The sequence below is a fragment of the Balaenoptera borealis genome (assembly GCF_965194805.1).
Source record: "Balaenoptera borealis genome assembly, contig: HAP1_SCAFFOLD_947, whole genome shotgun sequence".
Lineage (NCBI taxonomy): Eukaryota > Metazoa > Chordata > Mammalia > Artiodactyla > Balaenopteridae > Balaenoptera > Balaenoptera borealis.
The window spans coordinates 238,619-255,210 of NW_028123259.1; the positions used below are offsets into that span (position 1 = coordinate 238,619).

The 16,592-nt window shown below is 45.9% G+C and overlaps 1 protein-coding gene and 1 pseudogene across 2 annotated transcripts in view; one reads left to right on the forward strand and one right to left on the reverse strand.

The window, feature by feature from the left end:
* Positions 1–13,515, reverse strand: part of LOC309621753 (uncharacterized protein) — a gene marked incomplete at its 5' end in the record, with an annotated part of 30,285 nt that extends 16,770 nt beyond the window's left edge. The window contains 2 exons of the mRNA XM_082409083.1: positions 697–834; positions 13,378–13,515. Coding sequence (XP_082265209.1) covers positions 697–834; positions 13,378–13,515 — 276 coding nt within the window. The remainder of the gene's footprint in view (positions 1–696; positions 835–13,377) is intronic.
* Positions 4,290–11,248, forward strand: LOC309621749 (uncharacterized protein C2orf78 pseudogene; annotated as a pseudogene). Its single transcript has 3 exons — positions 4,290–4,410; positions 7,303–8,052; positions 9,333–11,248. The product of its transcript is annotated as an uncharacterized protein C2orf78 pseudogene (transcript).
* Positions 13,516–16,592: the final 3,077 nt, after the last annotated feature.

Consider the following 16,592-nt stretch of genomic DNA (forward strand, 5'->3'; position numbering starts at 1 on the left):
AAGAACACCTAATGCAGGTGGGAAGGTGGGAGGGCCACTGTAGAGGTCATCTATGCTACATGTACAAGAACCCCGAGAGCACACCAATCGGTACCACACTTTTCACTGCTGTAGCCGATCATTCCCCCTGTACTACCACACTGTAGCACTCCCTTCCCTCATCTACTGCTATAGTCTCTTTGGAAGGTGTTTCAGAACTCTTGTTATGAGAGTGCCAGTTGAACTGTCCTCACTTCCTTCATTTATACCACGATTGAAGACCTTGTGGTCCGAGATCCTGTCCAGAGAGCAAGCAGGCTAAGACTCTGTCTTTGTTGATGTATTTCATCAAAAAGGGCTCTACCCCCTCTCCTACTTCATGGTGTGAAGTGTTCTTAGCCTCTCGGGAAAGTGGGGAGAATGGAAAGGACCCTATATGAGAATGCTAGGCTCTGTAAAACATTTCAGGTTTTTAAAAATAAGACTCATTTTGTATTGGACTTACAACAGTCCTATGAAATACAAAGAAAGCCGAGAATCAGTGACAGGAAAGGATCACCAGTAAGAATTACAGCAGTCACCGCTTACCTCGTAGCATAGGGCACTGTCCATGATCCTTAAGAAGAGTTAGTAGAAATGCCTTGCCCATCTTGCCCCTGAACCCCTTGAAAGGTACACGACTGCTGTGTTGGTGTTTAGGGGGAGCATCTCACTTACCAGGGACTGACTTCTCCCTTGATTCCTCTGTAGTGATGGAGACTTCCCCGCTGATGAAAAATTCCCTGGGATTGCAACCTCCAAGCCAGACAGCTTTCCTATGGAATGACAGAGAACTTGTCAAGGTGAAACACCAGTCTGCGGGAGAAAGGGAGGAAGAGAATGATGGAAATCGTTTCTGGGAAACTATTCTTACATTATGTGTTGTTTGTTCCCGGTAAATAAACTGAAATCTTCTTAACAGTAAAACAAAATCTAAACCACTAAAGCCAATAATACAGGAGTATAACTTTTGAAAAAAATTTCTTTGGCTGCGCAGCATGTGGGATCTTAGCTCCCCAACCAGGGATTGAACCCACGCCTGCTGCATTGGAAGCGCAGAGTCTTCACCACGGGACCACCGGGGAAGTCCCAGGACTATCACTTTTAAAGGAGAAGGTACAAACCCCTCGGTTCTATGAACTGGAGATTTTTAGTAAGAAGTCAATATATTTGTTGTTAGGCTCATTTTATGTTAGGCTGTCTCCCTGCACAGGATGCAGGCGCCTTGAGGATGGAAGTCATATCCCTCTATAGTACGTCCCTCTTCTTTCTGCTTTGCAGTTTGCTGCTCCACTTGCTCAACCCCACCTAGTAATAACCTATACTTCCCTTGTTCCTGTTTTCCCATCTGGAAAACAGACAAAAGGCAACCAAACAACGCAAAGGTCTCAACAAATAAGGGATATCCAAAACCAGAGATGGCCAGAACTTCTGTACCCCTGATGAAATAGTCCTCATACAAAACCTGATAATCAAATTCCTTAATGCTAGGAATCACAGTGAAAAATAGTATCTGAACTGACTTCTGTCAGATGAGTGAGAACTAAGGTTAATTCAGTGTATCTGAAGCATAGAAAGTGAGGGCAAAAGTGGCACAAGATGGGGCTAGAGAAGCAGAGAGGATTCTAGACCACGCAGAGTCTTAAAGGCCAACAGTGTGTTTTCTATTCTCAAAACAATGCTTGTGAGCGATGTTTATGAGCAACGTTCCAACTTGCTTTGAAGGTTTCTTGTGTGAAGAGTGGATTGGAAGGAAACAAGATATATGGACACCAGTTAGGACCTAATCGCAACAGACAGGCAAGTTCAGTATTAGGAAGTTGAGGAAGAGCTGGCTGACAGATTCCAAAGAAATTCAGGAGATGAACTGAAGCGGGCTTAATGGGGTAGGAGATGGAGGAAAGGAAGGTCTTAGGGAATTCAAGGGTTTACTGCACACATGAGCAAAGTCTCAAAATTAATCATTTGAACGTACAGAGGCGGATCTCCCAAATGACACCGGTTAGGAAGCAACGGTACGCCCTTTAGAATTCCTAGAGACAACACAAATCAACTGTTTCGATGGAAAATTCGGCGGGACTCTTGATTTCCATGGGAATACAGAGAAAAGAGACACTGATCTGGCTTGCAGGTATATTTAGGAAGTTGTTAGCCGGACATCACCTACTAGTATCATGTAAGTAGGCCGTCCGAAGTAGGAAGCTTAGGGGAAAAACCTGGAGGAAAACTTAAAAGCTTAAGCCACACCTCTACACTACACCACCTTTCACAATTTCTTCTCAGATAAGCATCATCCCCATCAGTGAAGAAACTCGTTCGTACCTCATAATAGGAAAAACAGGCCTAAAGATTCAATGTGTGTCTTGGGAGGTCCCATCTATGCGATATCTTCCTGGGACCAGAAAAGGCCCCAGGAAGATCCATCTCTGCACCCCTGAAAGCTTACCACCAAGGAAAATGACTAGGTCCATAGATTTCCTCCCTCAAACCAGCTTACCTCACACATAGATCATTAGCAACTCCGCCCTTACTCACATTATCACAGTCACAAGAGTGGTTAGGGAGAAAAGCACTAACCAGGGGAACTAAAACAGAGGCAATCCAGGCCAAGCTGGGCTGGTGGCAGATATCTTGCTCCTTACGCTCGGGTGCATAATGCGACTCACCACAGTGCCTTTTTCACAGACCCTTTTGAACGTTTCTCCACAGAATCCAACAGCTCAAGTTAGTTCATGACGCTTCAAGGTCAACAATCGTCAAGAGAAAAACATGCAATATGTCTTACAATGTTGGATTCCTTACAAACAGGACAAGGAGATAACCATGTAGACAAAACCAGAGCATTTGAAAACATCTGTATTCTACAAACACACCAGTGAATGCTATAAATAAGGTACTATGACATAAAACAAAATGAAAACTAGATGTGAGACTGTTCTCTTCAGTGTACAGACTTCATGGCAGTTGCTGCACACTATCTAGCTACTTAGATCTTTAACTCTCTGTTCTGTTAATACCAAATGAGGCCCAAGTGTGTCAACCTGTTTCCCACAGAAACCAAAAAGTCTACATGCATCTCTTTTCTCCTGTGCCCTTTCACCTTACCTGCTCCCAATTCTCCACCAACGTCCTCCTCTTTCTCTAATTATTCTCCTCTTCATTTTGCTTGGCCTTGCCCCCAAGCATGCAAGACAGAGAGTCCTAGAGGTCCAAGATTCTAGAGTGGCTGTTTGCAAGGCGGAGGAGATTACAGTAACTGCCACACTGTATATACTTCTGTGCAAAGAAAAAGGGACAGTGTTCAGAATGTCTCTCACATATAACAAGAGCTGGAGATGGCAGGATACCTGTGTGGCCCAAGGAACTAGAGCTAGCAAATTATGGGCCAAACAATTGCAACCAAAGGCTGGAAGAGGAAAGGTCTGCAACCAGCTCTGTCTCCTAGCTCTCTGGTATTTGCTGCCAACGGGCAGAGTCTATTTCGTGAAGCATCAAGCACTGAAAAGAAGACTCCTGCTGCTGGAAGGTGACAGGAAGTAACGTCCAATGCAAGATCAAGGCTTGTCCTCGAAGCAATGCCCATAATGGAAGAAAAAAAAAAAAGAGAAAGCGGAAGAGAAATGTTAAGTCGCAAGTCCAACCTGGCCCCCAGCCTAGCCCAGCCCAAGGAAGGTAGGAGTCAAGGAGAAGAAACTAAAAGAGAAGAGCCTTGGACCACAACATTCTCCACAAGGTACACTCAAGAAACTTCACCCTACTCTTGAACCAAGTTACAAAGAGAGCTTCTTAATCCCTACTTTGGCTCCTTAAAAGCTGCTATCAGTTCACTCATTAGACACATATGATTTCAGAACAACTGTAATAGTTCAAACTAGATGGCTCTTTCCTTCCTAAGGATTATTAATTAAAGAAGATCTATATAGCTCTAAGTATATGATACATAAAATAGAATACTCTGTAGAATATAAGTAACTCTTAGTTCAGTGTATTAATGAACGTCTGTAAGAAATGTTGCAATGATTTCCCTAATGGAAGAGCCTGGGGGAGGTAAATCTGTCTTCTAGGATTTCCTCCCCAGAGCTCAGAAACTCAGGTGTTGTTTTAGCTCTCCTACACTCTCTTCACCCAAGCCCGCCTTCCTGTTGGGGATCGGACCTCCCTATTGGCTCTCTCATACCTTTCAACTGCCTGCTTTGTGACATCACTCTCCTACCAAACCTACTACCACTTGGTAGAGTCTTGGGGTTTCCGTGGAGCTGTTTGGACCAGTAACCAGTGACCTCTGTACTGGACACGTGCGCCGTTCAGCTGCAGCCACTCAGACATCCTCTAGTGTTGTCTCCTCATCCCTTGTACCTGCAGTGGATGCTTCCTCTTCTCTGACCATGTCAGGTAAGAAAAGAAACTTTGGAAAGTTTTGCGTTCGATTTCTTTTGCCCCTAAATTGAGTAGGAGATTCAAAATAGCATGGAATAATGAGGGAAAGTATTGAACTACACGTCTGGAGACCTAATTTCACTTTTGACTTTGACGTTTACTATCTGTGTGACTTTGGACAAATCACTGGCTGTCTCACAAAGCCTGTTGCTTTCCTTAACTGTTACGTTAGGATACCACGTTGGGTTGATCACTCTGATCCCCTTCTTTTCCAGTATTGAGCCTTAAAGGGTACCCATGTAGAAAACGAAATCAGACACTTCTCAAGAGTGTTTCAACAGAAACATAGAAAAGCCAGGGGACATAGAAAACTAGCAATATATACCAAGATGTTTCATCTCTAATGGTCTCCCTCCACTAGGATTTCGACTAGTTGAAAAGAGAGAATAGGGAGAGAGGATGGAGAGTACTGGGCTCTACAGGGAGGCACAGAGTCGAGCGTAAGGAAGTTTAGGATGGTTTTCATTAGCACAGGCCAACAGGCACCAAGAGATGGGAGAAAATGTAAGAATGAAGAGGGAAAGCATAGAGGAGCTCTCAAGAAAAACGGAGTTTGCAATGGAATGCTGATGGGAACCAAAGATTTTCAATTAAAGCAGAAACAGCACAGAGGGAAACCTGCTCAGAGCAGGGCAAAACCAAGTTGATGGTAGCAAACCCTTACATTAACAGACTAAGAAGGAAAGTAAGGCCAGAACAGGGGATCACCAGGAAAGGCAGCTTATCAGAAAAGTCATACTCCGTTTTCTTTCTTTTATTGCCTCTCTGAATACAGTTGGCCACTTGACAGTTTTGAATATAAACATTTTAGAAATACGTTTTAGAAATGATGCCTCCTATAAACAAGCAACCACAGTGGTTATCTAGGGGGCTGCTTTTCAGTGTTTTATTCTTTCTAATTTTTAAACTAGGTAGACATTTCACCAATTCAACATTTTAAGTGATATCTTCTAAATTGAATCAGAAGGACTATTTTCCTTGGTGTGATATGTAGGTTCTAAGGCAAGGCTGCTTTTCATTTTTACAGTTATTTCCTTCCTAACACAGAGAGCACATTGATCAACAGCCATCGTTCGCTTGTAGAGCTTAGCTACCGAAGAAGAAGAAGAAAAAGTCAAGCCCCACATCTCTAATTCCCCCCCCCACTTAGGGAATTCCCTGGCGGTCCAGTGCTTAGGACTCGGTGCTTTCACGGCCAGGGCCACGCGGCGCGGCCAAAGAAACAAAACAAACAAACATCCACGTTTATCGAAAACCATATTGTGGAGTCCTGTGGATTTTCTTACATTTGAAAATCTTTTTTAATTGGATTCTAGGCATGATGGTTTTTTGAGGTTTTGGGATGCCATCTTCTTGGATGCTGAAGATGATTCTAATCTAAGTTCTAGGATAAATCCAAAAACCTTCCTGATACATTTTAAGCTTCCTTTCTGCTTATTATATAAGCTATATTCATTGAAATATATATTTCTCCTAGGCTTAATACCTCTTACTTGCTGGGTAAAAATATGAAGGAGCACAATAATGAAACTCTTTTACACTTATTATTTTGCTGTCTGCTTCGTACCGGTTTTCATTGAAATACTTGTCTATATGTGTTGTGGCTACCTATACATGCACATTTATTGCATTCTGTTGCTTGTTATGCATTTTTTACTGACATACCTTCTCTGTCTGTATGCATTGGCTAGGAATTCATTCACCTCTATCACCTCCATCGTGTTTTCTGGTTAATAGTATTCACTAAAATAGAGTGGGCAAAATTCACTTTCATAATATTGCATGGATAGTACAGAATGCCATTTGTTAGTAAATTCATTAGGCTTCGATACTTGCCACATACCCCAGTTTTCATTAATATCTATGGATTTCTTTTTCGTTAACGTAATATGCTTGTCATGATTTTTCTTTGTCTTTCTAGAACTTATTGTATCTTCCTCCATATAAATCATACGCAATAGATCAGCTTATTCATCTATTAATTATTACTGCTATTATTATTGGTGGTGGTGTTATAACCACTTTATAGGTGAGGAATCTGAAGTAATCAGATAACTTTTCCCTTTCCAAAAGCACTTAAGAAATCCACTTTCGGGTAATCATTTTGAGGTAGGATGAGAAACCAGGCTTGAAGAGGGCAAAAATGACTCTTTCAATTCACCAGTTGGACTGAGCTGTACGTCACCTCTAGGTAATAGCGTGGGAACTGCACAAGCAAAGGGAGACACTGAAGACGACCATGGTAATAGCCGTACTGTTTTCTAATGGACAAAAAAAATGCCTATATTATAAGTTCTATTTCTCCTGCTTTCTGGCAGTATCATGCTCAGAGTGGAGTCCTGGCAAGGAAGTCAGGATACTTAGGTTCTGAAACCTGGTAATGATACTAACATAATGAGAGAACTTGAACAAGTCAACCCGACCTCTCTGAGCCTCAGTTTCCTTACTCACGAAATGAGACTGAGAACATCGAAGTTCTCTAAGGGCCTCCTAGTTCTAAAATGCTTCCAGTCTAGGAAATAGCATAGAAGTCAATACGAGTGCAGGCTGAAGGGAAAGACAGGGCAGGGAGAAGGTTGCTTCCAGCCTAGAGAACAATCTCTGAACCACACCACTTGGCTCTTCTGCCCGTCTGTGCCCAAGATGGGAGCACAGGCAGTGAATAGAGAAGAGTGGAAAACTGCTCAGTCCTTACAGCCATCATTAACTGTCTGATTTTGGGTTTCTCAGGAAGTAGTGATAGTAGAGGTGTCCTGATAGCAAGAACCTTCAGATGATGCCGTTCCTCAAACGTAGTGAGAATTTCTCAACCTCCCTGAGTTTTTCATGACCCTCTTGTTCTTACAGAAAATTTCCAACATCCATCTCTACTTGGAACTCTAAATTCTCTGCAGCATTCTCCTCCTGTGGTGAGCAATGCAACTTCCCTAACACGAAGTGTCTGCAACTTCTCCAGAGTCTCTGCCCCTGCCGTCAGTTCGGCATCGGCTACTGGTACCCCTTTCCAGACACTCATGGGTAGTGCCTACCTTTACCAACATTCTAGCACGACTATGTTATCTGGAGTTACTGACCACAGCCAGATCTCCACTTCAGCTGCTTCCTATCCAGGTGTTCTTGAGTGGGACATCACAGCAAGCACTGAAAAGAATTCTTCTTCACTCGGAGACTTTACTCTGGCACTCACTGACCGCCACACAGCTGCCTCCTCCATGTTTCTGGCAGCCCAGGATGATAAAACTTCAGACGCCAAGAACATGGTCCCTCTACATCCATCGCTTTCTGCCAGCCTTGCTCAGGGAACACCATCTCAGATTCCAAATCAGGGGCAGAGCCGCCTGTCACTTCCCTGCCAGGACGGAAGCCAGGTATATTACTATAACCAAGGCACACTGGGGTCTTTACTGTATGGAGAACTTGGCTCCTGCCCGCAATCCTACGGCTCGGCGTCATACACAGGAAGTCGGGCCTCTGGGCAACCAGAAATGGGAATGGGACTGAAGGAGATTCAGCCCACAAATATCCGACCACCAGCTTCCACCTCTGCAGTCTGCCACCCTGTGTCTGCTCAACGCATCACAGAAACAAGTTTTCAAGGTGAGTATAACAAACGCCAGAGAAAGTTGAAGAATGAGGTCGGCATTCAAAAATGGGGTCAAATCGACAGCTGGGAAGGGGTGTAGAGGCAGGTAGAATTTAGATCCTGAGCCTTTAATAACCACTACCTTCGCTCAGTGCCCTCTGTTTTTAGACTCTATATGAGAACACCTAGGGCTTCCCTGGTGGCGCCGTGGTTAAGAATCCGCCTGCCAATGCAATGCGGGGGACACGGGTTCGAGCCCTGGTCTGCGAAGATCCCACATGCCGTGCAGCAACTAAGCGCATGTGCCACAACGACGGAGCCTGCATTCTAGAGCCCGTGAGCCTCAACTACCGAAGCCCGCGTGCCTACAGCCCATGCTCCGCAACAAGAGAAGCCACCGCGATGAGAAGCCCGCACACCGCAACCGAGAGTAGCCCCCGCTAGCCGCCAACTAGAGAAAGCCCGTGCACAGCAATGAGAGACCCAGTGCAGCCAAAAACATAAATACGTAGAATAAATAAGTTCAAACAGTAAATAAATACATAAACATAAATTACAAAAAAAAAAGAACACCTAATGCAGGTGGGAAGGTGGGAGGGCCACTGTAGAGGTCATCTATGCTACATGTACAAGAACCCCGAGAGCACACCAATCGGTACCACACTTTTCACTGCTGTAGCCGATCGTTCCCCCTGTACTGCCACACTGTAGCACTCCCTTCCCTCATCTACTGCTATAGTCTCTTCGGAAGGTGTTTCAGAACTCTTGTTATGTGAGTGCCAGTTGAACTGTCCTCACTTCCTTCATTTATACCAGGATTGAAGACCTTGTGGTCCGAGATCCTGTCCAGAGAGCAAGCAGGCTAAGACTCTGTCTTTGTTGATGTGTTTCATCAGCAAGGGCTCTACCCCCTCTCCTAGTTCATGGTGTGACGTGTTCTTGGCCTCTCGGGAAAGTGGGGAGAATGGAAAGGACCCTATATGAGAATGCTAGGCTTTGTAAAACATTTCAGGTTTTTAAAAATAAGACTCATTTTGTATTGGACTTATAACAGTCCTATGAAATACAAAGCGAGCCGAGAATCAGTGACAGGAAAGGCTCACCAGTAAGAATTACAACAGTCACCGCTTACCTCGTAGCATAGGGCACTGTCCGTGATCCTTAAGAAGAGTTAGTAGAAATGCCTTGCCCATCTTGCCCCTGAACCCCTTGAAAGGTACATGACTGCTGTGTTGGTGTTTAGGGGGAGCATCTCACTTACCAGGGACTGACTTCTCCCTTGATCCCTTTGTAGGGATGGAGACCTCCCCCCTGGTGATGAAAAATTCCCTGGGATTGCAACCTCCAAGCCAGACGTTTTGTGTGACACAAAGTCAAGAACTCCCCAAGTCCTGCAGTAGCAGAAACAGCCACATACTTGAGAGTAACCCACCATCTGAACTTGGGGACATTTCAGTGACAGCTCCAGTCCAGAGTGCCAGGCGTCTCCTGGCCCTGCCTCCAGCTCCAAGCCAGGGACAAATAGAGAGTAAGCACGTGGATGATATCAAAACCAAGCTTTCAAAGCCTCTGGATGCCTACCAGATCCCAACAGAGAACCAAGATCCTCCACTACTCCCTTTAGGAATCCCTGATATTCACCAGCCGCTGGCCTGCACCGATCCCCTCAGCCAAGAGGAGCAGCCTGGTTCTGAAAATGCTGATCTGGGAGAGAACAGCCGGAGTCGTCAGGACCTAGGGACACTTGAAAATGGGATTGAACCTAGCAGTGGTCTTGCAGACATTACTACACTGGCGGAGGATATTCACCTTCCCCAGCTCTTTAATCCTTTGAAAGATCTTGATCAATCCCAAGGTCCCAACGTGATCAAAGCTAAAGACACCAGAGCCATTAAGGTGAATCAGGTGCAGGAAAAGCCAAGTGTCATAAAGGTTCCCTCTGATCAACCCAGGAAGAACAAACAGAAAGCCTCTGAGCCTATCAGTGGCGCTCCCAAGGCCAAAATCCAGCCAAAGAATCCAGAGTGCCTGTTAGGGGGAGAAGTGGTTACATGCCACGCTGCAGTCAGTGACAGGGCTCCTGTGAACACGGCCAAGCACTCTCAAGGCAAACCTCAGAAAGCTGCATCCAGAAAGATCAGCAAAACTAAGAGCCACGGGCAGGAAAAGACCAAAAGGACCAGAGGGAGAAACAAGGCTGAGGAGAACAAGCAGTCAGGGAACAAAGTCAAGGCAGAAGAGAAGCCAGCAATCCCCCACACGAAGCGAAAGGAACACCAAACTGAGCTTCTCCAACAGAGCTTTCAAAAGCCTCGAACCTCCCTTGGCGTGCGCATGCTGGAGTCTGTGAAGGTTCTTCATGCGCTGGGGAAGAAGAATGAGACGAAAACTGGGCGCTCTTCCTGTCGGCTCTTGGGAAAGTCAAGCAACCCCAAAGACCCCCAGCCACCCCCAGCTATCCAGCCATGGCGGCATACCCCACGTGAGGGGAAGGGTCCTGAGAAAACGCAAGTCCAAGCCCAGAAACCAGACAGCAGTGCTGAAACAGAGTGTCCGTCTCCAGCCCAGTATGAGCGGCCTCCTCCTGGGAAGGTCAAGTTGATACCTCTGCCTTTTTCTGCCTGGGACAAGCCTCAAGCTCGACCCGCTCCTCGGAGGCCACAGTCTCTGGCCTCACATCGGCCTGCTGGGGCTTACCGTGCCCAGCCTGGTTCTACTGACTCAGCTCAACCTGCTGCAGCCAATTCATCCCAGCCAGCTCCTGCCTCTTTGCCAGGCCCCGCCAAACCAGCTCAGCCAACTGTGACCAACCCAACCCAACCGGCTTGGCCCAACCATACCCAGCCTCGTGTCCCTCAGTCTGCTGCTCCTAGGCCTGCACCCTCCAAAACTTCATCTGGCGCTCCTCTCCAGCGGGAGCCTGTTCCCCCTGCTGTGAATAAGCGCCAGTCCCCACCCAAGCTCCAAACCCACTTTCTACTCCAAGACTTCAGCAAGCAACGAGTTCCATGGAGGGAACCCAACGTGCCTGAGCCAGTCATGTCAAAGCCCATCGAACAAGAGCAGAGGCCAGAGCGAGAGGCCATGAAGAGGCGGGCTCAACAACAACGGGAGAATGCTGCCAGATACACCTCTTCGGGCAAGCTGCAATTTTTCACCGAGAGGGAAAACGAAATGGAAATTGCCGACTACTACGGATACGTCAAGTGAGAGCTGCTAGGATTCTTGGTGCCACCTTGGCTACCAGCTGTTCTTCCATACACAGGTAAGACAGGTATAGAACTGAGTAAGTAAATGGAATACAATTAATAGACGAGTAACAAACCTTTCGAATTTTCAGATGCTGCTAACTGGGGCGTGAGAAAGGAAGGACTGAAAGTTGGATGGGAGAATGAAGGAAAGGGGTAAAAACTGAGCAAAGAGGAAGGAACTTGGCCCAGGGCTAGGAAGGCCAAAAGAGACGTATGGATTTAGGAAAGGAAGCAGGAGCGAGGATGAAATGGCAGAAGTAAAAAGCAGGGTCAGAGGTCTGGGTTGAAAGAACACAATTGGAGTAGAGTTGAAGGTGACAGAAGATGAGTCTAGGTTTACTAGGAGAAATAGAAAAAGTCTCTCGGGGACGCTGGCCTTAAGTCTCACAACCACCAGATAGGTATTTCAGAAAACAAGAGGTTCAGGACACATCTCTGAAAGGTCTGAGTTGCCTTATTCAGGTGTGACTGTAGTGGGGGAATAGGGAAATCTACCAGAGAAGTGGCTAGGGCTCAGAGTTATCCTAGGGGCAGCTGACGACAGGGGCAGAGCCAAGGGAACTGCTGGATCAGGAGGCCCACGAACAAAGCAGGGGCATAGCCGCCTGTCACTTCCCTGCCAGGAAGGAAGCCAGGTATATTACTGTAACCAAGGCACACTGGGGTCTTTACTGTATGGAGAACTTGGCTCCTGCCCGCAATCCTACGGCTCGGCGTCACACACAGGAAGTAGGGCCTCTGGGCAACCAGAAATGGGAATGGGACTGAAGGAGATTCAGCCCACAAATATCCGACCACCAGCTTCCACCTCTGCAGTCTGCCACCCTGTGTCTGCTCAACGCATCACAGAAACAAGTTTTCAAGGTGAGTATACAGACGGCAGAGAAAAGTTGAACAATGAGGTCAGCATTCAAAAATGGGGTCAAATCGACAGCTGGGAAGGGGTGTAGAGACAGGTAGAATTTAGATCCTGAGCCTTTAATAACCACTACCTTCTCTCAGTGCTCTCTGTTTTTAGACTCTATATGAGAACACCTAGGGCTTCCCTGGTGGCGCCTGCCAATGCAGGGGACACGGGTTCGAGCCCTGGTCTGCGAAGATCCCACATGCCGTGCAGCAACTAAGCGCATGTGCCACGACGACGGAGCCTGCATTCTAGAGCCCGTGAGCCTCAACTACCGAAGCCCACGTGCCTACAGCCCATGCTCCGCAACAAGAGAAGCCACCGCGATGAGATGCCCGCACACCGCAACCGAGAGTAGCCCCCGCTAGCCGCCAACTAGAGAAAGCCCGTGCACAGCAATGAGAGACCCAGTGCGGCCAAAAACATAAATACGTAGAATAAATAAGTTCAAACAGTAAATAAATACATAAACATAAATTACAAAAAAAAAGAACACCTAATGCAGGTGGGAAGGTGGGAGGGCCACCGTAGAGGTCATCTATGCTACATGTACAAGAATCCCGAGAGCACACCAATCGGTACCACACTTTTCACTGCTGTAGCCGATCGTTCCCCCTGTACTGCCACACTGTAGCACTCCCTTCCCTCATCTACTGCTATAGTCTCTTCGGAAGGTGTTTCCGAACTCTTGTTATGAGAGTGCCAGTTGAACTGTCCTCACTTCCTTCATTTATACCAGGATTGAAGACCTTGTGGTCCGAGATCCTGTCCAGAGAGCAAGCAGGCTAAGGCTCTGTCTTTGTTGATGTATTTCATCAGAAAGGGCTCTACCCCCTCTCCTAGTTCATGGTGTGAAGTGTTCTTGGCCTCTCGGGAAAGTGGGGAGAATGGAAAGGACCCTATATGAGAATGCTAGGCTCTGTAAAACATTTCAGGTTTTTAAAAATAAGACTCATTTTGTATTGGACTGACAACAGTCCTATGAAATACAAAGAAAGCCGAGAATCAGTGACAGGAAAGGATCACCAGTAAGAACTACAGCAGTCACCGCTTACCTCGTAGCATAGGGCACTGTCCGTGATCCTTAAGAAGAGTTAGTAGAAATGCCTTGCCCATCTTGCCCCTGAACCCCTTGAAAGGTACACGACTGCTGTGTTGGTGTTTAGGGGGAGCATCTCACTTACCAGGGACTGACTTCTCCCTTGATTCCTCTGTAGTGATGGAGACTTCCCCGCTGATGAAAAATTCCCTGGGATTGCAACCTCCAAGCCAGACAGCTTTCCTATGGAATGACAGAGAACTTGTCAAGGTGAAACACCAGTCTGCGGGAGAAAGGGAGGAAGAGAATGATGGAAATCGTTTCTGGGAAACTATTTTTACATTATGTGTTGTTTGTTCCCGGTAAATAAACTGAAATCTTCTTAACAGTACAACAAAATCTAAACCACTAAAGCCAACAATACAGGAGTATAACGTTCGAAAAAAATTTCTTTGGCTGCGCAGCATGTGGGATCTTAGCTCCCCAACCAGGGATTGAACCCACGCCTGCTGCATTGGAAGCGCAGAGTCTTCACCACGGGACCACCGGGGAAGTCCCAGGACTATCACTTTTAAAGGAGAAGGTACAAACCCCTCGGTTCTATGAACTGGAGATTTTTAGTAAGAAGTCAATATATTTGTTGTTAGGCACATTTTATGTTAGGCTGTCTCCCTGCACAGGATGCAGGCGCCTTGAGAATGGAAGTCATATCCCTCTATAGTACGTCCCTCTTCTTTCTGCTTTGCAGTTTGCTGCTCCACTTGTTCAACCCCACCTAGTAATAACCTATACTTCCCTTGTTCCTGTTTTCCCATCTGGAAAACAGACAAAAGGCAACCAAACAACGCAAAGGTCTCAACAAATAAGGGATATCCAAAACCAGAGATGGCCAGAACTTCTGTACCCCTGATGAAATAGTCCTCATACAAAACCTGATAATCAAATTCCTTAATGCTAGGAATCACAGTGAAAAATAGTATCTGAACTGACTTCTGTCAGATGAGTGAGAACTAAGGTTAATTCAGTGTATCTGAAGCATAGAAAGTGAGGGCAAAAGTGGCACAAGATGGGGCTAGAGAAGCAGAGAGGATTCTAGACCACGCAGAGTCTTAAAGGCCAACAGTGTGTTTTCTATTCTCAAAACAATGCTTGTGAGCGATGTTTATGAGCAACGTTCCAACTTGCTTTGAAGGTTTCTTGTGTGAAGAGTGGATTGGAAGGAAACAAGATATATGGACACCAGTTAGGACCTAATCGCAACAGACAGGCAAGTTCAGTATTAGGAAGTTGAGGAAGAGCTGGCTGACAGATTCCAAAGAAATTCAGGAGATGAACTGAAGCGGGCTTAATGGGGTAGGAGATGGAGGAAAGGAAGGTCTTAGGGAATTCAAGGGTTTACTGCACACATGAGCAAAGTCTCAAAATTAATCATTTGAACGTACAGAGGCGGATCTCCCAAATGACACCGGTTAGGAAGCAACGGTACGCCCTTTAGAATTCCTAGAGACAACACAAATCAACTGTTTCGATGGAAAATTCGGCGGGACTCTTGATTTCCATGGGAATACAGAGAAAAGAGACACTGATCTGGCTTGCAGGTATATTTAGGAAGCTGTTAGCCGGACATCACCTACTAGTATCATGTAAGTAGGCCGTCCGAAGTAGGAAGCTTAGGGGAAAAACCTGGAGGAAAACTTAAAAGCTTAAGCCACACCTCTACACTACACCACCTTTCACAATTTCTTCTCAGATAAGCATCATCCCCATCAGTGAAGAAACTCGTTCGTACCTCATAATAGGAAAAACAGGCCTAAAGATTCAATGTGTGTCTTGGGAGGTCCCATCTATGCGATATCTTCCTGGGACCAGAAAAGGCCCCAGGAAGATCCATCTCTGCACCCCTGAAAGCTTACCACCAAGGAAAATGACTAGGTCCATAGATTTCCTCCCTCAAACCAGCTTACCTCACACATAGATCATTAGCAACTCCGCCCTTACTCACATTATCACAGTCACAAGAGTGGTTAGGGAGAAAAGCACTAACCAGGGGAACTAAAACAGAGGCAATCCAGGCCAAGCTGGGCTGGTGGCAGATATCTTGCTCCTTACGCTCGGGTGCATAATGCGACTCACCACAGTGCCTTTTTCACAGACCCTTTTGAACGTTTCTCCACAGAATCCAACAGCTCAAGTTAGTTCATGACGCTTCAAGGTCAACAATCGTCAAGAGAAAAACATGCAATATGTCTTACAATGTTGGATTCCTTACAAACAGGACAAGGAGATAACCATGTAGACAAAACCAGAGCATTTGAAAACATCTGTATTCTACAAACACACCAGTGAATGCTATAAATAAGGTACTATGACATAAAACAAAATGAAAACTAGATGTGAGACTCTTCTCTTCAGTGTACAGACTTCATGGCAGTTGCTGCACACTATCTAGCTACTTAGATCTTTAACTCTCTGTTCTGTTAATACCAAATGAGGCCCAAGTGTGTCAACCTGTTTCCCACAGAAACCAAAAAGTCTACATGCATCTCTTTTCTCCTGTGCCCTTTCACCTTACCTGCTCCCAATTCTCCACCAACGTCCTCCTCTTTCTCTAATTATTCTCCTCTTCATTTTGCTTGGCCTTGCCCCCAAGCATGCAAGACAGAGAGTCCTAGAGGTCCAAGATTCTAGAGTGGCTGTTTGCAAGGCGGAGGAGATTACAGTAACTGCCACACTGTATATACTTCTGTGCAAAGAAAAAGGGACAGTGTTCAGAATGTCTCTCACATATAACAAGAGCTGGAGATGGCAGGATACCTGTGTGGCCCAAGGAACTAGAGCTAGCAAATTATGGGCCAAACAATTGCAACCAAAGGCTGGAAGAGGAAAGGTCTGCAACCAGCTCTGTCTCCTAGCTCTCTGGTATTTGCTGCCAACGGGCAGAGTCTATTTCGTGAAGCATCAAGCACTGAAAAGAAGACTCCTGCTGCTGGAAGTTGACAGGAAGTAACGTCCAATGCAAGATCAAGGCTTGTCCTCGAAGCAATGCCCATAATGGAAGAGAAAAAAAAAAGAGAAAGCGGAAGAGAAATGTTAAGTCGCAAGTCCAACCTGGCCCCCAGCCTAGCCCAGCCCAAGGAAGGTAGGAGTCAAGGAGAAGAAACTAAAAGAGAAGAGCCTTGGACCACAACATTCTCCACAAGGTACACTCAAGAAACTTCACCCTACTCTTGAACCAAGTTACAAAGAGAGCTTCTTAATCCCTACTTTGGCTCCTTAAAAGCTGCTATCAGTTCACTCATTAGACACATATGATTTCAGAACAACTGTAATAGTTCAAACTAGATGGCTCTTTCCTTCCTA